General features: G+C 47.9%; 1 protein-coding gene across 1 annotated transcript; it reads right to left on the bottom strand.

Annotated features, from left to right (window-relative positions):
- Positions 1 to 2589: 2589 nt before the first annotated feature.
- LOC135397083 (uncharacterized) lies at positions 2590 to 21566 on the bottom strand. The gene is made up of 12 exons (XM_064628419.1): positions 21458 to 21566; positions 21035 to 21079; positions 20924 to 20971; positions 19129 to 19170; positions 17789 to 17877; positions 14477 to 14752; positions 10733 to 10896; positions 10418 to 10633; positions 9888 to 9991; positions 8096 to 8207; positions 6143 to 6424; positions 2590 to 2757 (listed from the first exon to the last, which is right to left on the bottom strand). Exons 5-12 carry the CDS (start codon positions 17805 to 17807, stop codon positions 2605 to 2607), a joined length of 1326 nt encoding a protein of 441 aa, XP_064484489.1. The 5' UTR covers positions 17808 to 17877; positions 19129 to 19170; positions 20924 to 20971; positions 21035 to 21079; positions 21458 to 21566; the 3' UTR covers positions 2590 to 2604.

Raw genomic sequence — 21566 nt, 5'->3', positions numbered from 1 at the left:
AAGCCCACGCGTATGGCCAGACGTACGTTCGAGTACTCGAACGTTCCAGAGTCGAGCCGTGAAAAAAGCTTTATCCAAAAAAGGTCGGGCCATTCGTAACGCTCAACAACCCCCTAGAGGGCCGCATTACGCAATGGACAACGCCTGCTCGCTTATCGTGCTAGGTGTTATCAGTCAATCCCACGGCAGCATGACGGAGCACCCCCCCCCCCCCCCCCCAATATAAAGATCCATGAGCCATAGATAAAGTACAGCGAGGAGGGCCAACTTAGGACGCACCTTAAAGTGACAGTCCGGTAGCAAAAACATGGGCCTGGGAATCACAGTCTTGTGACTCCTCAGGACCACCGTGCGAAATATTTCAGAATAAATCCTATGTAGATGTAGAAGAAATGTAGATGAGGGGAACCAGCCAGCATCCAGGTAGAGACAGTACAAAAGAGAATCAAGGACGGGCACCAGGTATCATGTACCAGACTACAGGTGCAAACAGGTGTATATATATTCATGTATCATATGTTGTACCTTTACATCTGAAGAAATGTAGTCTGCTACATGAAAGCTAGTGTTCGTCGTTGGTTCTCTTCTGCACTAACAAAAGGGCGCAACCAGCTCTCGCGTAACGTGCATAAGATCAAAGCCGCACTTTACTTGCGCATGCCTCTTTGTGCAACAGTTGGCTGTTGTGTGCTAGCATTTGCCGATTATGCTGCTTTTGGGTAGCAATCACGCGTCATGTACTGAATGAGTCATCGACTGTATATATATAAATGTTAAAATGTAAATGAAACAGTAGCATGAAATGAAATGTAAACATATCAGTATACTCATAGAAGAAGAAGAAGAAAAAAAGAAACTCCTCTCTGCATGCAGCAACGGCACAGTCCTCCAGCAACGGCACAGTCCTGAGACCCCCTGGGTACATTGGGGACGTCATGCTCACGTGACGGATGACGTACTGCCACGCGTGTTCCGCTGCCAGTTGTTCGCCGGCACTAGCTCCATTCAACCGTGTTTAACTGCAGTTAACGCTTCCGGAATGTCGTACGCTGGGCGAAAATATCTGGCATGGACAGATCGCCGGCGAACGCTCTCACAGGGCGTCCGACGCTGAACGAAGTTCGCAGCCTTTTCGCTGTCCATTCGCTCCATGGAGGTTGGCCTTTATGGGATAATGACAAGTTCAAGATATTGCCCCTGGGTCATGTATGGATTAGAGTCACTGACTGCTATGCTACATGGCCTGCACATGGGCGTTCCCAGAATTTTTCCAGGGAGGGGTGGAGCAAAGTGCTTCCAGGGTGAGGGCAAGCATTCAACCCACTCCCCTACAACATATCTTTTTCCGGAGGCGGACGTCGCGGACTGTGCGAGTGTCCAGAGGTTCTTATTATGACATTAATAGAATAATCATTACGACCTACACTCTTAAAAATGAAGTTCACCGCATAGCACGCTCCTAGCCAACCATCATCTCTAATGATATTATCTGTCCTGATTTGTTGAAAACGGGAGGCGTAAGCCTTTTCTGTGGCAATTATGAACAGCATAAGTGACAGAAAAGGCATGCACCTCCCGTTTTCAACAAATCAGGGCAGATAACGATATCAGTCGAGATGATGGTTAGCTAGGAGCGCGCTATGCGGCGAACTTCATTTTCAAGAGTGTATGGCTAAAGGGAGCAATATTTTCAGGCTTTCAGACGTGACCTTGGATCTCAAGAGGGGGAGCCACTGCCCCCCTCGCCTCCCTCTGTGCACGCCCATGGGTCTGCATATTGCGCGGCTTTTGAAGCGCCAACCTTCTGAACGAACAACGTAACGTATATGTGGTCTTCCCTTGGAGTATAGGAGGATGAATGCGTGCAGACACCACGGCAGCAGATGAGAATGGCAACCCTTCTCACCGAATGAAGTTCCCATAGACCTACTCCTCACCCTCATAAACCTTCACGTCAAATACCCTACTCGGCAGTAGGAACGCACTCATCGATTTTCGTATCTGTTGCGTGCCCCGAAACGTGAGTAGGCTTGGGACAGAAGTTTACGGAACACCGAGGTATCGCATTTCTCAGTACGAGAGACAGAAGTGGACTCACATACTGAGAGATAGGTAGAATAACCGGTCAACCGTTTCTTATTCGATCTCGTCCCGATATCTAGCAGGAGTCCGTTCCGATGACGAAAAGACACCTCCTAGACAGTACGCCTGCGCACTGACCAACTCACGGAGGCCTGCGTGAGCTTTGCGAGATTTTCTTGTTCATTCAGCACAGCAGGCCTTCGTGTGCGACGCGGTGTCACGTGGGGCGCAGGCTTGATGCTTTCTAGGGATGTTGGTTACTTCCGGTCCCAAGTTGTATTTTACGATGGCACACACCCGAGGTTGAACTAAAGATTTCTTTTCCTTTTTCACGTTATTTGAAACACCCTGTATATACACCATAGTACCAAACGGCTGCATCCCCTTCCTCTGAGGACTGCGCTCTTTGCGCATTTCTTGCAGCATAGAGGTATGCTCGGACCGCACGGGGGCCCAATAGAGATTGAACAGAAGATGCTGGACAACATGAACACGACAACGAAGCAGTGACCAGTGAATCGTTTATCTTGCGGACTGCTTGTGTACTACTTCAGCTATCCCTTTGACCCTAGTCAGGCTGATATAGGTGCAAGGCTTCTCATCAATAACGTCGTATGGGATGTCCGCGAGGAGCAGGCCAATCGGGTAATTCACCGTTTTTTTCAATTCGTTGATCTGAAACGAAGCAGAGCAGATAAGTGTCCCAATGAGGGGAGTGTACGTATTTTGCGGTACGCCCGCAGGTAAGGGAATCCGTTGAACCGCGGGTAAATGTCTTCTGGGCCATTTTGGTCCAACTGAGACTTCGTGATCAAAGCCAAAGTCCAACTATAGCCTTATGTTATATGGGACATTGTGTTTTAGGGCAAAACCCGGTTAAACTGGTTTTTGCTTCCCGCTTTGCATCATTGTCACTGGGGCTACGCCTAAAAAAAAGCAGCAAATACAAACTTGACACAAACTCGAGTTGCCAATCCAGACAGAATATGGGCGCTGAGCACTTTCTTAATGCGTTAGAGACGTCGCGTTGTGAAGGGAGTTCACAAAGGGTTTTCAAGTTTTAATGCTAACTCATTTCCATTGGATCCACCAATAGAACGACTAATTTCTTTTTAATTCGAAAATATTTTTTTACTCGACTTTATCATATTTTACGGTTCCTAAAATATCACCAGATTTTTCACCCCGATTTAGACCCCGATTCACCCCAAGCCCTAAATAGCGCTTCGTAGAATTTTACTGGACACTTCTATCCACATCGTTGTGGCACAGCTTGCCATTATACGGACTGAATCTTCCTGGGTCATTCCACGCCAAATGATGCAATGGTCCTGCTTGACTCCCAGCAGCTATCAGATATCCTGTGCTATCAGTGGGCATCTCCCGATCTACTCTAAAACCGGTGGCGGATAAGGAGAGGATGAAAGACGTATATTTTGCCTGCTGTTAATTGTCTGCCAGCAGTATCCGCCACGTCACCGAAACGGTAACAACAACGAAAAAGAACGCACAAAGAAAATAAGCGCCACGCATCTGTGCACTGAAAGAAGTGGGCGTTTTTCTTGAAGTAGCGTATACTGGTTGAAGGGAATAAAGCGCGTAACGCATGGGGCTTATAAGGCGGAGGCGTACAGGAGCCGTGGCGATTGACCCCTGTGGCGGATACATCCGGCCTCAAAGTAAGCGCTATAAATAAAAACAAATTGTGCGAAAATTCGTGCGCTTACCTACTCAGAAAACAACTGACCAGAAGTTTCAAGCAGTGGACGATTCCGGCGGTCATCAGCAAGGTCATCTTATTTAGGTCGCATGTCCCGCAAAAGATTTTAAACTGCCATAAAATCCGGTTCTGTCGAGACACGTCCTAATGATACGTTTTCTGATGGTACTTTCCCAAATACGGAGTCGATCCCGAAGGAAATCGATGTTCTGAGGCTGGGACACAGAAGAAAAGACACAACACAACACAACACACAAGCCTCTAGTGCCTAATAACATCCTATTATTCGCCTAGAACATCTGATCCGCCTATTTTTCCAATGTAGCTATTCACTTTTTCTCATGGTTATTTTGTGGCGAAACGCACATCACGTGTTTTTGCGATGCAGCTAATGCAGCAGCGGGAGCGGAGTTACCAAACGGTATGGTGACAGTCGTTTCTCATTTTAGAAGTGCGGTTGTACAGTCTTAGCCTGCATACACGTGGCACCATGGGAAAGTTAACGTGCTCCTGCATAAGCGAGGTTTCTGCAGTCAAAATCGGAGCAGGTGTTTCTGAAGAACAGGCTTACGATTACGGTGCAGTTTTCAGATGCATGGTCTACTCTAACGCATATTAAACCTCTGCTGTAGGGTTAATATGTTAACAAAGTACATCGCTAAAAAGAGCAAGGAATAGGCTTCTCTTTTAAATAAAATTTGTTTGTTCGAGACGTATACACTTCATTTGTAAACCGCACTTGGTAGCATTTTTGCGATAACTTGTAAAACGAAGTACGCGAAAGTTTTAGTAATCTTTTTTTTGCAGTAACAGTTTTTGAGTAACAGTCTGTTCTGCATATTGTGTGGCTTTTGTACGGGGCGACTGAGGTGCTCTCAAAGTGTAGGGAGAGCGCCGTTTGGGCACACGCTGTTGTTCACGCGGGTTGACGTTTAATTTCTTCTCTCTTTCTCACAATTTTCACAACCGCTGCACCTATAGGACTCAAGTCTGGTGAACTTGTTCATCACACACGATGTGTCTTCACATAAATAATGACGAATATCGAAGAACCCAAGTGGGCAGCCTTGCATGACCTGAGATGAAATAGCCCAGCTGCAGGTCGATTACAACCGACAAAAAGTTTTCCATTTAATGTAACAAAATCTACGAGGAGGACGCCCTTCCAAAAATGCGTCAATGCTACATGATCTGCTGTCAGTTCGCACAATTTTATCTTTTAACTATTAAAAAAAATCGCGAACGTAAGAAAGGGCGGCGCAAAATTTTGACGAATGAGAAATAGCAGAAAGTAATATGACAAAGTAATAGCACATAGTTCGGACCTGCGCCATCAACTTCTGCCCATGTGGAACAAGCAGCCCGCTCCCTTGGCTCCCCTCCTTGTATAGTGCTGGCTTGTAGGCGACGAATATGGCAACCACTACTTTCGCGACGTATCTCCAAAGCCACGGGCCAGCTACAATACACATACTTTCGGTTCAGGTAATTATTCCCAGCTTCGCGTGTGCGTGCGCGGCGTCGCCGTTGTTGTGCCGCATCTATGTGTCTGCAACGGGTAGCGCAAACGGTGGCTCCGTTCATTTACCTCCTCTCTCCTGGCCAATGAGGCGCGACTTTCTCCTGGAGGCATCCAACGGTCGAGTAATTGTAAATGTGCCTCCGGGAGTGCGTACTGACAGCACAGGGTTTTGTGGAACTGAACTGCCGGGGGTCGAGCCATTGAATCATTTGACTTGGAATGACCCACCTAATTTACCTAACCGCAGGTCTACATGCATGTGACTCTAGAATCTCACGAAATTTGCACTTTCAGAACGTACTACCTCACAATGCGTGCAACCTAGCCATACGTCTGGCAAAGTTGTTTTTTTTCCAGGGCCGCTTTTTCGCCATCTTACTCATTCACTCTCCTCAGGTTAAAGACTGCAGCTTGAACCCTGAGCGCTCAGTGTGCAATTTCACGTGTTCCATATCGTTTATAGGTAATCTCATATCCCCACAACCCCCATTCGAGTTGATATCACAGCGTCTCGCACGGCAACATTTCTTGGTATTATCTATAATTGCTAACGTAGGGTTTCCTCACGCCGCCTTGAGGATAGTCACATGCGTCAACATCCAACGACCACAGCAAGCCATATGATATTTGTCCCTGCTAGAAACATGGACTTGAGGCACCGAATCGGTGTCGAGACTATCCTCTACGGGAGATGCCTTTAGGATTCAATTCCGCTACATCAAAGTCCTGTGTCTTCCGACCGCTTTTCTGCTTGCTTGTGACCATCGAATGAGGCGCCCGCCCGCATGGCAGTTGTCCCTATTGCGTCAGTTACTTACTTTTGCCTCCATACTGGCCTTTGTGTCGAAGGATAGCACGGTTCTGGTGTCGTAGACATGCAACCTAACTGCCATATTTCCCGTCGTGCCCTCGGCGGCAGTCGTTTTGTTGCACCAGTTCTGGAAGCTAATTGCGCTTCGGTACTTGCACCCTCCTCCGAATGGGGGAACGGTGTCGCTCACGTAGGCGTACGTGGTGTAGCTGAATACGGCCATGCTGAAGGAGACTCCCAGCGCCTTGTCCGGAGCAGTCAGCTTCGCCAGGGCATACGCTGCATTTTCCTGGTACGTACAATAAGGAGGAATCATTGCATTGTTGACACCCGGACGCAATGTGAACCTGGTCAGTCTATGGCAATGGCAGCACTCTATGGCAATGGCAGCACTCTACGGCAAGGACGCTTCGGACAACATTGACAACACTTCGTTGTTAAGAGGGATCATACCTGCTTTTGGCGCCATGTATTTTCTATCCAGGGAGAAACAACCCGATTGTTCTCGGCAAATAGTGGACAGGTTTCAATAGGATCGGTGTTAGGACAGGATACTATTTACAAAAACGAGCGTGTTTATTGCTGGTTTCTAAAGTGACGCAAAGTGCGAAGATCTAGTCACCCACCTGGCGAAGCGCGTAATTCAAACACTATCATATCCAGGCAAAATATCCGGGGACATTATAACACCTACAATACGTACATCCATAGCATCATTTCATGCACAGAACTAGAAAATGTGAAGGCATGTAATACGTTGTTCCAGGGGCATGTTTGCTCTCTATAAGGTATTTGCACGGCTTTTTACCTGGGAGGCCTGTTGAAACCAGCCTTGTGTCTTTCGAGCGACCAGGGTTCAGGTGGACAGTGTCTACTTGGACACTGGACAGTGGACAGTGGACAGCAGTAAGGCTTTTGATCTGGGAAATCACTCCTTGCTTGTACGTAGTTTTTCCGTTCAATTTGCTTAATGGATGTCAAGTTACTTGGGAGGTAGACAAAAAAATGCTGCGAAAGTAGGTGGTGCTTTCTCCGGTTGTTATACAGCGTAGAGCACTGCACGGGCCCGGGCTTACGTCACGTGGACGAGTTAACTGCAAACTTGCACGAAGAATTGTGCTACTGACACCAATGCGTGTTCGGCTACGGCTGTAGTTACCAACTCTCTGTCGCTGTTCCAGCGCCATCTGTATGCGAAAAAATCGTGAATCGGCGACGCGGCTTGACTATCATCCCCTCTTAAGTGTGCAGTGTCTTCAGTCCTTGTACCCTTTTCGTAGCGACAGAAATCGGGGACGAAGTCCATGAGGACTTTACACGGGGGAGGAGGATTTCCGCTTCGTTTCCCTCTTCTAAATGCACTACCTTAAGGTATAGGAAGGGAGTTGCCTCAGGACAGAAGCCGCCGATATTTCGAACAGAGACTGTTCTTCTGGGCCCAGAAGAAGAACAGTCTCTGTTCGAAATATCGGCGGCTTCTGTCCTGAGGCAACTCCCTTCCTACATCTCTACTGGTTCGCTGGATTTCTACCCATCTAGCTTAAGGTATGGTTTGGTCCACCGACACCACCCTCTGCGCCACTGCGAGGAAGCTTGCTTCGCAGCACCTACCTATATACCTACGGTTTTGACACTGCATGTGTACCCAAAAGTAGTAGAACTACTCATTTTTTTACGCAAACACGGTGGGGTAGACGAGACATCAAGCAAGCTAGATTGTGTAACTCCGGCGACGGCAGCATCACTTTCACTTTGAGGAATTCACGATAAGGACAATTTGAAGACGTGCTTCAAATTGAACCCGTCTCGTTCTCTTCTCCAACCTTGTCTTCGTCCAAATCGTCCTTGCCTTGATCTCGTCAACCTCAAGCGGATGCCACCGTCGTCACCAAGAAGGTTGCTGTCGGAGTCATGCCTTACTGTGGCATCCATTCTTTCTATGCCAATGATTATGACTTACAAACGTCGGGCCGTCAGGCAGGTTCCAAGACGAGCTAGCTTCGACTGTACACTTCTCTATATAGACCTTTTGCCAGTGCAGGTTGTAAGTCACCAGAACGGCGATGTGGACTCTGCATATATAGAAGCTACAGAATTAATATGACATACAGTATATGTACTGCTTTAGGCCGCGTGTACAGACATGCGGCAAATGCGCGCAGTAACGCGTACCCGGAGCGCCAAATTATTGCCCCGGCGCTGGAGAAGCCGCCTCGGTGTTCCTCTTTTCCCCGACACCGCATAGCACGATTTTTAGCGGCATACAGCGAATGTTCGTTCAGTCAGGCCGCGTACTCACATGCGGCAAATGCGCGCGGTAACGCGTACGCGGAGCGGCACACTATTGCCGCGGTGCGGAAGAAGCCGCCTCTGCGTTCCGCTTTTTCCTCGACCACGCCATGCACGATTTTTAGTGGCATGCCGCGAATGTTCGTCCCATCACGTGGTCCACGGAGATTGCGTAACACTCTTGCTTTCTTCCGGGCACCGACGCCGTCGGTAAAACGTGTATGGCAGCGTCGTCATCATCGAGATCTTGAGAGCCGCGGAAACCACAGGTAGTTTCCGCACACGTGCACTGCATGCGGACACGGGACCTTAGGACCCGTACCACAAGCGAACAAATATAAAAGTATACAAGTAAATTTACTCGTTCTTTGACGCTCGGCGTAATATCGTGGCCCCTTGTAAGACACTTTCATATAAGCGGCTCATTACATCATGGACACATGATTCTTCTACATGTCGTAAATAGCGAGATACAAGGCCTCGAACGCGCTCCCGAGCAAAGCGCACACCTCAGAGTCGCGTCCATTCTCATAGGCAGCCAGTAAGCAGGTAAGTAGACTCGACGTCGCTTCGCCCTGTTGGGCGGAGCGGAAGCCACAGACGCGCGGGCAGCTTCTAAAGGGGCACTAAACAGCTCAACGAGTATCCTATAATAATATGCGCCGTGAAAGAATGGCTCGGGATACCCAAATATGCGATTCATTTACTTCTAGCGAGCGTATTTACCACGAACCAATGCCATTTAAACAGCATAACCGCATGGGTTCTCGTAACCGCATCATTATTGAAACTGAGTCCAGTCATAACGTCCAAACGTATTTGCAACGCCGCATTCTAGGTGCTGGAGATGGAGGAGATTTCGCTCAATGAACAAGCTGCGGCTCGCGAGGGAAGCGGTTGCGGGAGCATCGCGGTGACGTCACGGAGCAATACAACACTGAAAACATATGGCGCACACGAAATGCAACATGGCGGGCTCCTGGTACGGTTTGAACTATATTGGGATTGACAAGTGGAAAGATGTTTAGAATTCACCCGAGTTCTATTTATAACCACCAAATCAATGTGTAAGCGTCCCCCTTTTTGAATGGCTCATGGTGGGCGACGTCAAAACGACGTGGCTGTTGTCGCCAGGGCGACGCAGTGGCGCGTGTGCGCGAAAGAGTTGCAGTCGATCGCAGTTTGCAGTTGCACGATCGTTTTGGAGCCATTATTTACTTTTTGCGACAGCAATTTTTGGAAACCGTTTACTGTCGCCAATGTACCACAATGCATTAAAAAGCGCACCTTTTATATCTGTTTATTTCCACTCTAAGGCTGCACCTCTGCTCCAAAATGGTGGCACTAGACTTAGCCGCCGATCATATGACGTAAAATACGCGCTTTAAAACACTCCTTCCTAGGACCAAACTCTACCACCAACGACACTTAACGGCCCTCGCACATTCAAAATGTGACCTTACTCGAAGCCGTTCAGAAACCCTTGGAGGCCATCGAATTTAGTCGCATCTGGGAGTATGAAGGTGCCGAAGTAATAGACGACACTTTGAGCTGGTGCTTCTAGGCCCTGCGGACGAAGAGAGAACTTTAGAAGTTGGCTATTTCGCGTGTCGGTTTATGGTAGGTTTTAATATGCTCGTAACACGCCGATACTGAAATATTACAGTCACAGTAAAAACGCAGCAGCTTCAGTAGGATGCTTAAAGGGGTTGTAACATCTGGCAAAGTAATATACGCGTGGGCATTCTCGCCACTGAATGGCCACGGGGGAATGCCAGCGGGCGAATGGCGAAGTCACCTGCTCCACTGCACATGGGCTCCGTTATGTCCTGCTCCGACCACAGGCCATTCTAGCGAATCTTTGTTCACAGCGATGACCATACGACGTCGTCATCAATGTCCAGTGGCGACAGCATAGGCTCGACACGATAGTTTGTACGCAACACCGACGACACGTAGGAAAATATTCCCAAGGACGTTCTAGAATACTTACACTAAAAAAGTTGATTAAGGACTTGGTGACGGTAGCCTGGGCCGCTTGCGCTGTGGGAATATCTACTCCAGTTACACCGCACGCACGGACACCCAACTGGAAGAGGTCCTTCAGTTCTTTCTGCACCTTTGGCTTTCTCACGAGCCCAGCTATACCGTCCAAATACATTCCCATGAAGGCTATTCCAAGTATTTGTGAGGGCTTTGATTGGACGAACTGATGCCGGGAAAGAGAGTTCAAATAGAAGAGATTTGAACAGATTGAAGAGAGCGCAGGGCAGAGCACTGGCTAAGAATACAGAGACAGCAAACCGACCTTTTTGAAAGTCGCCCATCCATAGAAGTCTTGTGTCGGCATCACTTTGTCGTTGTAGATGAGAAGGTTGTCAAAGACAATGTACTCGCACGGCACATCCTTGTAAACATCATAGCCCTCAAACATCCTGCTCACGGTGCACATGACGAAGCTTCTCCGCACAGCTGCGGAAAAAAAGAAACTGCTTATCGCTTATCCTTGCAGATGACCAGGATGTTCACCAAATTCCCTCTCGCAATTACGGACTACAAAAGCTAAAACCGGGATCAATATATTATAGTGTTCATATCACTTCCCATCATACAATGACGTATACCAGCACATTATATACCAGCACTTTATGAGTTCGGTCCTCTGCGCAGGATGCGCCGCCTAGCGGTAGGAAAGAAGAAAAGAAAGCTGCATTCGTGGTGGAAACCAGCTGAATAAGTGTTTTCTGTGTTGTAATTTGCGTATAAAAACCAGCAACCATTTTAATTAGGCACTGGAGACCCAAGAGTCAATTAAGAGATTGCTGAGCGTAAGTTGAGGCATTTTTGAACAAGCTTTCCTCAACGGAGTACCCTGTACGGGTTTGTTTTGCCTCGCAACAGAAAAAAAAAAAGCAAAGGCCGCGAAATTCAAAAAGAGTGGAACGCCCTCGCTAAAGCAGCAAAGGTGCTCACCGTATCTCCACATGCTCTATTAAACACGGTGTGTTGTCCATATGAATCTTGGGATAAGCAACTGTCGATGACGCACCAGGAAAAGAAATGGACAATGAACCCTGTCTGGCAGAGCACAGGGACAATGCGGATATCGTTGCTCTAAACAGACGCGTGAGGGCGTTCCGAGAGCGACGCACGCTACGTAGATGCGTGAGCAGGTACCCAAGCGATGAGATTTCGCGGGCTTACTTTTGTGGCAAAAAAAGAAAAGAAAAAGATCCCGTAAATTGTACATCGCAGAGGGCACATTGTTCGGAGATATTGCAGCTTATTCTCTACAACCTGTTCACCGACCCGCTCAAGTCACTAATTGGCATAAACGAAAAAATGCTGACTATCGTCTTCAGTGCCGCCATGCGTTTGGTCTTATCCACGAATACAGTTTTGTTTCTGAACCGTTACGTGAGAAATCATGTGTGGTATATGGACCACAACCAGGGTTGCCAAGTCAAGGGGGGGGGGGGTGTCGATGTAGCTTGCCGTTGTTGGCCGCACTCAAGTGGGCATCGTCACGACTATAGCCAAAACAAAAAAGAAAAGGAAAGGAAAGGAACAAAGGCAGATGGGGCCAAGTCAAGGAAGTAGCCAACTTCCCATGTATGCAGCCAATCCTGTAGTCAATGGTATGCGAGCATCATATATTGAATGAAAGACTTTTTGACGAGCGAGCGCTAAAACGCCGTGCCAAACAGCCCGAAGGACGTCGTACCGACGGAGAGAAGCCGCCTGAAGGTCGGTCGTCAATGGCATTATGGGAGTCTCAAATGTACTGCGAACAAGTACCCGCCAAAGTAGCCAGGAGATAGCAAAATCGCCATTGCCCAAATCTATGCGCCGCGACAGTCGTAAAGTAGTTAAATTGGCCCAAAGTAGCAAAATCAGCGACCTTGAGGACAACATCCTTCTTCACGCACAAGCTGGCAGAAGGTAATAGAAGTCTCCCTATTTACAAGTAAATGACGTCAGATGGTATACAACAGCGCCGCCAACTTGGTAGACTGGAACTACTAGTCACACAAAGCCACAAGAAAGTCAAGTATGTGGCTTCTCATATTGCCTTACATATTTGCTGTATGGCCCTGTTCTGTTCCATTCTACTGGTAGACCGTTCTAAAGATGGCTACCGGGCTGTACTACCTTCTGGAACCGGAAGGGCACGGGTTTCTCACGGAGTGCACGCGCTGTCTCTATACAAAGCAAGCGCGAACTAACTCGTAATAACTATAATAACGCCATAACCCCATTCCGCACAGTGTTACAGCATTGACTTTCAGACGACGCAACTAACGGGGAGCTCTGGAAACGCGAATGAAGACACGAAAGAGACTAAGAAGCCACACGTGACCTGTGTAAAAAAAAAAAGAAAAAAAAAAGAAGAATATGCGGCGTTCTTCACCCGCACAGTTTTGGTTTCGATATGCCTACCAACGTCACCATTATGTCACGGTGACATTAGAGGTCAATTGCATTGGCGGCATACGGGACGGCTGGCTAGGTACATGTACTATGCTGTGGAGTACTGTCTGAAAGCATGGTCAACCCGACGAAACTCGGCGTAGTCTACATCTCCAAAGAGAGAGGGCGCACAGGCAGAACCGATGAATGCGCCCTCCTTTGTTTACGGCATGCCCTTCTACAGGACCAAGAGGGTCATCCAAGTAAAACGCCGATCGATTTGAGGAATGACACACGGACAGTGGACCCTCACTCGAATTGGATGAGATTCGTTACGAAGTAACGAGTAGTTCTTTCTAGTAGGAAGTAAAAACTTGCAACTAATTAGTAACGGATTTCGTTACAACTGGCAACTCGTTCCCTGACATTGTGGGGGTTGTCTCTAATTCATAGGCATTCCATGTGATGAAACACGTGGTGCTGGTGACATCGACTGCACGGGTTCCTCAGACCTCCCCTCGTGCCACTGACCACACTGGGCCCTTTCCCCGAAGATTCCTGATTTTCTTTCTTTTTGTTATCTCAAGTTACGCGAAGTGTGCTGACGCTCTACGGCGGCCGTTCTTACAAAAAATTAGGGCCAATAATCCAATTAATGCGATGACAATGCATTAGCATAAGACATTCGTCTTATGCTAACGTGTCATGTTCGCACTCGGAATGTAATTTCTTCTCATACAGAGTGCATAACCTAAACCGCACCACACCACACACACTACGACAGACAGACACACAGACATGACACTAAGACATACGCCGCACGACATGATAAAATCTCAGCCGCCCGTGAAGTTCTCGGAGAACACACCAGGCACGTCTGAAGACGTCCACGAAAGGAGGTGCAGCTGACGACGGCTCAAGTTCCGGCTGCCGTCACGCCGCGCGTCGACGTGACGGACAAGAGCGAAGCAGCTTGCAGAGCGCAGCCTGATTGGCTCTTCTCCGTCACTCGCCGCGCAGCACCTCGGTCACATCGCTACGACGCGGACCGTTCTTCAAAATGAGGCTTCTAATGGTGACACAATAAGATAAATATTCATTTCATACCAGTTGTTGCTGAAAGCCGGTGCTACACGCAGAGATACGATAGTAGATTGAAACAGAAGCCTCAGGAGCCGTAGCGAGGCGCCGATATTTAGGAAACAAGATATACAAGGAAGAGAGGAACAGCCTGTGATCGAATATATCGGCGGCTAAATACGCCTAAATGCGGCTAAATAAAGCATACGATGATCTTCAACGTGGGCTCCGTGGAATATCATTGTATCGTACTGGTAGCCCATTAACACTGGGTAACGGGAACTCGTTGCTCTATATTTCAGTTTCCTTTCCGGGGTAACGAGCAACGGTATGTCGTTCTTTTTGTCGGTTATGTGTACGCATCTGACCTAAACTAAGCTCAGTGAAAGTAAACTTGATAGGAAGTGCTGCAGTATTTCTCATCGTAGACCCGAACTCATTTCCAGAAAGATTATATATCGAACGATTAAATATGTTATCTTACAAGAGGTTCTCACTAGTCATAGAGGTAAGATACGTTATTTTACATTGGACGGTCATTCGACGGCTTGAGTATACGTACGAAGATTGGGAAGGGGTGCTTGGGTTTCGTCTGGGGGTGGGGTTTCGGCTCCTGGGGCTCCTCCTGGGGCTCCTCCTGGGGATCCTCCTGGGGCTCCTCCTGGGGCTCCTCCTGGGGCTCCTGGTGTGCCGCCTGCTGGGTCCTGTGACGGTACTTGTCCACTTTCGTCAGTGTCGCCTCCGTCCGGTCTCACTGGAGGCGGATCGGGGTAAACGCTGTCATCGCCGGCACCGTTGCCACCGTTGCCACCGGCTGAGTCACTGCTGCCGCTTGTATCTGAAATGAAAATATGCGTCGGACAGTTGCATGTCCCTTAAGGCGTACAGGGTGTCCCTTTGTATGTTCTAGTTCTAGCCTCAGAACAAGTATTTTCCATCGTAATCCGTTCTTGAACGACAAAACTGTCCTACTTCAATTCCAACTGCTGCAAAACATATCGTACGACCGCGGCAAGGAATTTGGATCGTCTACGAAGAAGGCATAAGACGCGAGCTAGCTTGTTATAATGTTGGAAGAAAACACGGGAGAGAGAGAGAGAGATGAAGACTCAACACGATAATTTGCCGTCTTGTGTTGAGTCTTCTGCTGTTTAGTCTGGGATCGTCTGTGTGTGCTTGAATTTCCATCGGTTGCAGAAAGAAAATGGGGCTCTCAACCAGCGGAAGTATAACGGATAGTGCTTCAGGCTATAGTCATCAATGCACGATGTTCGATATTAATAAATGCGTCATGCGTGGTGGAGAAATGCTGCAGCGACGTCGCTGAGGAATCAGCACAACACGCAGCGAAGCAACTGTGGCTAGAGCAGCGTACGGATGGTGTGTGGACAGCAGTGCGGGACAAATGGGTTAGTATGCGTCCCCTATACAGACTCCGGGGGAAATGTTTCGACATCAGTCTGGCGCCACCTGGCGCCACCCAGTCGTCAGCACGACATTCGGGGCTCCACCAACGAGCTGGACGCCTATAGGCCGGTAATAAAGACCATACTTTGTAGGGTCTGACGGCGCGGTCGTGGTGCTGGTGAAAGGGCTAGCCGTTGACGGCCTCATAGGTGGGCGACGTCACGACTGACGCCCTGGGGGAATGGGCGTCCTGGGCCGACTTCCAAGGGAACTGTGCCGACATATGTCTGAAAGCGTCTGAGGGAGACCCAGGAAGAACCCCAGACAACACAGCCGGCAACGGGATTAGAATCCCGGTACTTCCCAGTCTCGACGTGACATGGCCAGCACGCTAACCACTGAGCCACGGGAGCTGGTAGGTCTGACGTCGTATCCAACGGCACATTGAAGACATGTCACCAAGTGACCTAGCCAATCACCGTTCAGTTTGATATCGTTCTGACTTGTCTCCGTGTTTGTAGCGCCGTAATGCAAGCGGTAATCATTTTTCGGCATTTATTGGATCCCAGCTTGTCTGTGTTGGTCTGTGCGAGTGGTTGCTAGTTTATGAAGCCTTTCGAGGCAGCAGATTCTTCGTGCAGTTCCAACCGAATCAGCCAGGGGAAGAGGCTGAACATGAAATTGCATGTGAGACTGTCGTCCAGTCCAGGCTCTAGCCTGAGGTGTACGAGTCGAGAAAGTGTGACTGATGAGGTACCAATTGAATTCAACATTTCAACCTTTCGCTGTCAACATTTGACCTATTTCGGTTCCTGCTCATCAGTTGTCCAACAGCAGAATCATAGTTCATCAGTATTTCTTAGTATGCTACATTAAGCTACAGGATACTGTCGCATCCTTCACGTGCCATTCCGAAACTATACCTGCCGTGTTACACCTCGTTTATCATAGACAAGAACGGCGAGCATCCCACGCGGGAGAGTGTAGGGGCGGGCGAGTAGCTTTTGCGCAGTTTGATGTAACGCACATGGCAAGGGCTGCATACCAGCCTTGCGGAATGGGATCATCCATTCCATTCAAATTCCATTCCGAGGAATGGAGATTTGTGATAATTCCATTCCTTTCAATTCTTCGGAATGAAAAAGTTTGGCCAATTCCCATTCCTGGAATGGCCTGGCAAACCCATTCCATTCCTTTAATTTCATCAATAAGGATCGGTAACCATGCTGGGTATCCCAGCAGTGCTATAGAGGAGATTGACGTTACCCATCACGGAAAAAGCAAATAGAAAAGGTTATTTCGCCCTTGACCGTGTGGCACCCAGACCAGTCCTAAAAATGTCTGATTCCATTCCATTCCTAGGACAGTTTCCGCCATTCCATTTCCATTCCATTCCGGGCTCTGATAAATTTGGAATGATTCCGGAATCATTCCAACCCCGGACTGGCAACTCCGCGATCCTGCTGCAGACTATGATAGTATTAGTAGACTTGATAGTACGCCGGAATTCCCTCTAATCAGTGAGCGCCCTTTTGTCGCGGGAGCGTAGAGTCATGAATGACCTATGAATATGCACGCCAACAACTCCTGGTTCCCGGACGACGCGAAAGTCCCTTCCTAGTTGGTGCTGCCAAGAAATGGTAACGACTTATGCCTGCGACTGCCGTGAAAATCACGCAAACAAAGCTTCCTCCTTTCATTTTGCGAGGACAAGGTTGCTCGCTGACGGAAGAGCGTGTAAGTATGCTGGTGACTCCGTCGATTACAACTTCTGAAAGCTACGCCTTCTACAACCTGCCAAGCCGCGTCTCCTTGACTCCTCGGTTGTCGCACGGCTGATACACGATCTTCCCACTCACATACAACAAAAGGTGAAAAATTAAAGAATCAACAGAATCGGAGACCCTCCTACAGTGTCCAAGGGACATAGGCGGAAATAGAGGCGAACGTGGCGAACAACATAAGGCCCCACCTGCGCGTTACAACCCTGCCATTTTCCATCCCGACGCACCTCTCCTTTGCAGACATAACTGTCTACCTCGTATCTACCAAACTGATCGACATTGACGTTACCCACACAGATGTGTCGTTAGAGAACCGCATACTCCTCACACTTACATCACCTCTGGTGCGGTGATGCGGTATCACTGCACTAGAAATGTGGCTATAATTTTGCCCGCGGCTCCACAATAATTGACATATGCCACGATGACACGTTGACCTTCTTTAATCGCCCTCTCGGCACATCGCGCGAACCTTAGGAAATGAGAGAACTGGTGTTGTGAGGCTGGCACAACATAGAAAGGACAAATACATACAAGCCCCAAGTTGCCTAAGAAATTAACGATGAAAGATGAAAGTCACTGAAAAGGTTAGCCAGCTGTAGGGTTCGAAACCACATCTTCTGGATTACCAGTGACTTCCATCTTTCAGCGGAAAGTGAAAATGGTCTCATCAGAGTACTGACCTGCGCCCGATATCAGCATGAAGCCACCCACTCCAGCCCCGATGAGGAACAACACTAGAACTGCAATGATGATCAGTTTTTTGTTGCCTCTGCAAAACGTACCAACGATAAGTGCAAGCCCAATCTGCGAGCCAGAGTCAAGCATACGCTGTCGCATAACACATTGTGATGCGAAATTAAATTGGTAGTGCACAAATTATGATTTACTAATTTATAGCTATAGTGCCTTCGTTGCCACGACTAATACTATTACCTGCCGATTACCTCTCATCTAATTTAAAACAGTCTTCAATCGCTTGTATAGTGTCAGCTCACGCTTACGTAGACATGAAAGCAAAACTGTTAGTAATTTTGTTGAGTGAACGCAACTCTTACCCTTCTGCTGCAAACGAAATATAGGTTTCATCAATAAATGTAGAGGACAAAGTACATCGATGAAAGAAAGAAGTCACTGAAAAGGTTAGCAGCAATATGTATTATTTTGTCATTAAAATATGAAGCTTCTACATGACGTTCATGACGACTTGCTTCCTACGTGTTGCGTTTACTCAATATATGAAGAAGTATTGTTCAACTACCGCAGCAACCTTCGTTTCCACTAACTCGCCAAAGCAGCTTTTCCAGCCATTTTCTGTCATAATTTTTGTCGTCTGTGAGGAGAGGCCAACATTTAGTGCAGTGGGATGGCACTTGAAAGCAAGTATTCGGAAGTTCTCGCCAAACGCCCGAAACTGTCTTCCACCTCTAGTCCCTAGTCTCGGATACAACCGGGCCGTAACTAGCGTGCGTGTCGTCGTAAGCAACAGACAATATGCACTAGGCAACAGTGCATGCTCGCTGACGAATACATATTCGTACTGTTAAAGACCTAAGTTCTAAGTGCGGCTCTTTGTTCCTGATTTCGCGAAATTCCCAAATGCTCTATTGCCAAAATTGACACCAGACATCAGATGACAAGTCTGCAATGAGGAAATTATTGTCCTGTATGCAATCCTGTTACAAGGACTGCATACAAGACAGCATGCGCGGCGCCTCCTTTTGTTTCGTTGCCAAAGGCTGCAGGGAATGAAATTGAGCACGCATACACAGATATGAACCATTTTCACATACGCGTCGTATCCTAGCGGTTCTCCAGCGAACCTCGCTCGGATCGCGTCAAACCAAATGTGCGGTCTCCCCACTGGTGCCCACTCCTCACGTCCCCATACAGCGTCATCTAACGAAGACGGAGGCAACACTCTGCGGCGCCTAAAGGTCATGCGCATGCGCGTAAGACGTTGTGAAAAAGGTCCATTGCTGTGCACCCGATGATACCCCTACACCACATACGATGTGCTTACCATCGCCAGATCCAGCAGTCCCTGTCTGCGACTGACTGGACTCTGAAAGGAAATTTGATTCTGATTGACTACGCAGGACAAGGCACACGAGAAAAATGACGCTTCGAATGCTGGACTGACAGTTTGCTGCGTGGATGCACAGAAAATTGGAAACGTGGATACGGTGGATGCATGCAGGATGCAACAGTATCACACGAAGGAACCAATACAGTCTCCAAGGCGAGGCAGTTATCTCGCTCGCTCGCTCGCTCTCGCGCTAGCAGACGACGCGCGAGTACCCGAGCACGGCCTCCCCTCGGAGTCCATAGTGGTATAGTTCCTTCGAACGCGGCACCACCCATAGGGGACCGATCCGCCGCAGGCTGGATATTTCAGACAACCGTGTCGCGAGCAGTAGGGTCAGGTGGGGCAAGATGAGACATAAATTTGAAATTCAATATGGAATCTTTATTTTTATGTTTTTCAAAAAGAAAAAAAAAGCCATAGCCATTGTCAGAGGTCTAGAGCTTCTGATCTGTAAATCAGAACGGATGCAGCCCGTTCTAAAATAAACACCGAACGAGAAATTCAAAGATGCAGATTGTCTCATCTTGCCCCAACTCTTGCCTAACTCTCGGGGCAAGACGAGACATCGCGTGAAGCAAGATGAGACACGCCGTGGTAATGAAATACAGAAATTAGTTTTCGCAATCCAAGCAACCGCGTCGCGAGCAGTATGGTAAGGTTGGGCAAGATGATACAGAAATTTGCAACTGAGTATGGAATATGTACTTTTTACGTCTTAAAAAAAATCAAAATAGTCATAGGCACATGCCCAGAGGCCTAGAGCTTCTGATCTGTAAGTCAGAACGGACGCAGCCGGTTCTAAAGTAAACGCAGAACAAGAAATTCAAAAATGCAGATTGTCTCATCCTGCCCCAACGCTCGGGGCAAGACGAGGCATCATGTGGAGCAAGACGAGACACGCCGTGGTAATGAAATATATAAATTAGTTTTTTGCAATCCAAGCGCCTACACGGCTCCCTTGAGCCCCTGGCCCAATTCTGTGTGGTTTTATTGCACATGTACATGTGCAATAAAACCACACAGAACCCGGCGCTGTGTTGCTCCACCGTCCTTTGCAAACAAGGCACCGCCAGTCTGATGAGCCGCTGGTCGCTCGTTTTTGAGTGCGCTTCTGGAAATATCAAAGGAAGCAGAAAAATTGCTGGGAAATACTAAGCACTATGCAAAAAAGAAATATCTGAGAAATAAGCATAAGGCTACCTAATATCTCTATCTGTTTCTAAATTACATTAAACTTAAATTGCATCAGCTTAAATTGTCGCTTCTTGCCCCGTGCATGCAATCGGATTGATAAATTTTTCTGTTAAACACCGGGTAACCAAGAATGCCTATATTATGCATATATCTCGATGAATGAATGAAGAAATATTGACAGAATAGTCCTGGGAGACGCTGCGGCACAGATGACAAGAAAAAAGATTAAAGAAAAATCGCGCCACTTTTTCGGGTCCTTACCATTCCAGGCAGAAGAAAACGATTTTTTTTTCTCTCTTCAACGCAAACATCAATCCGGATAGTACTCACGCGCAATAAAGCGGGCACGCAGAGCCACCTATAAGTAAAGTTACAGGCGCATGGAGCAAAGGGTCTCTGCGACAGGCGGCGTCGACACAAAATGTCGCGTCTCGCCCCACCTTACCCTACAAGCCCTCTCAGTTCGTACACCTCGGTTTTTACATTGCGGTCTGCACACATATCACCACTGCAGGGTAGAGTCAAATGATCTTACCCATTCCAGACATTCCAGACATCGATGACATCGATGACATTGCAGATGCTGAAAATAAAACAAAATAGTGCGACATATATACTAGAGCAACTGAAATGCCATGCCACGTACCTTCGACCATCTTTCCAGGTTGTAAATGAGGGCTACTCAAAGAGTCTGAAAGATACGTGAATAAGATTAACCATCGGTACTATACTTGTCCTGGAGAGCTATCATTTGCATATCAGCACCCGAAGTAGCGAACTTCAGAAGGTAGTAATCCCAAACCCCTTCTGGGCCGTAAATGGGACGTCCTTCATGGGTCCTGTACTTGAATACGAATTGCTATACATGAATTGAAAGCAGCTAATGAAAGCAGATCCAGAGCGTCAGACCGGCTGATGTGCTTCGAACTGGGGCTGTTCCACAGAAGTACAGATGACTTTAAAAAATTCTGGCTCGTTCAAACAGACTCGCACTGATAGGTTTAGACACATCCAAGTCTGTTTAGACACATGGGGCATTGCGCAAAGTGAAAAGAGCGGAAGCGCTTACCAAATACTGCAGAACACGATGTCTGGAAGCTGCGGACACGACCAGTCTAGGGACTCAGCAGGCTGGACTTCTTATATATCACACGTGCAGCGCGTGACCTTCTTCTTCC

The sequence above is a fragment of the Ornithodoros turicata genome, chromosome 6 (genome assembly GCF_037126465.1).
Source record: "Ornithodoros turicata isolate Travis chromosome 6, ASM3712646v1, whole genome shotgun sequence".
NCBI classification, from domain to species: domain Eukaryota; kingdom Metazoa; phylum Arthropoda; class Arachnida; order Ixodida; family Argasidae; genus Ornithodoros; species Ornithodoros turicata.
This window is presented reverse-complemented; position numbering and strand designations above follow the sequence as displayed.

Coding starts and splice junctions, on each gene's coding strand:
- LOC135397083 (XM_064628419.1), bottom strand. Junction 10,897..14,476: donor AGCACCCCTTCCCAATCTTC/GTACGTATACTC, acceptor TTTTTTCCGCAG/CTGTGCGGAGAAGCTTCGTC. Junction 2,758..6,142: donor AGGCCAGTATGGAGGCAAAA/GTAAGTAACTGA, acceptor GCTTCGTTTCAG/ATCAACGAATTGAAAAAAAC.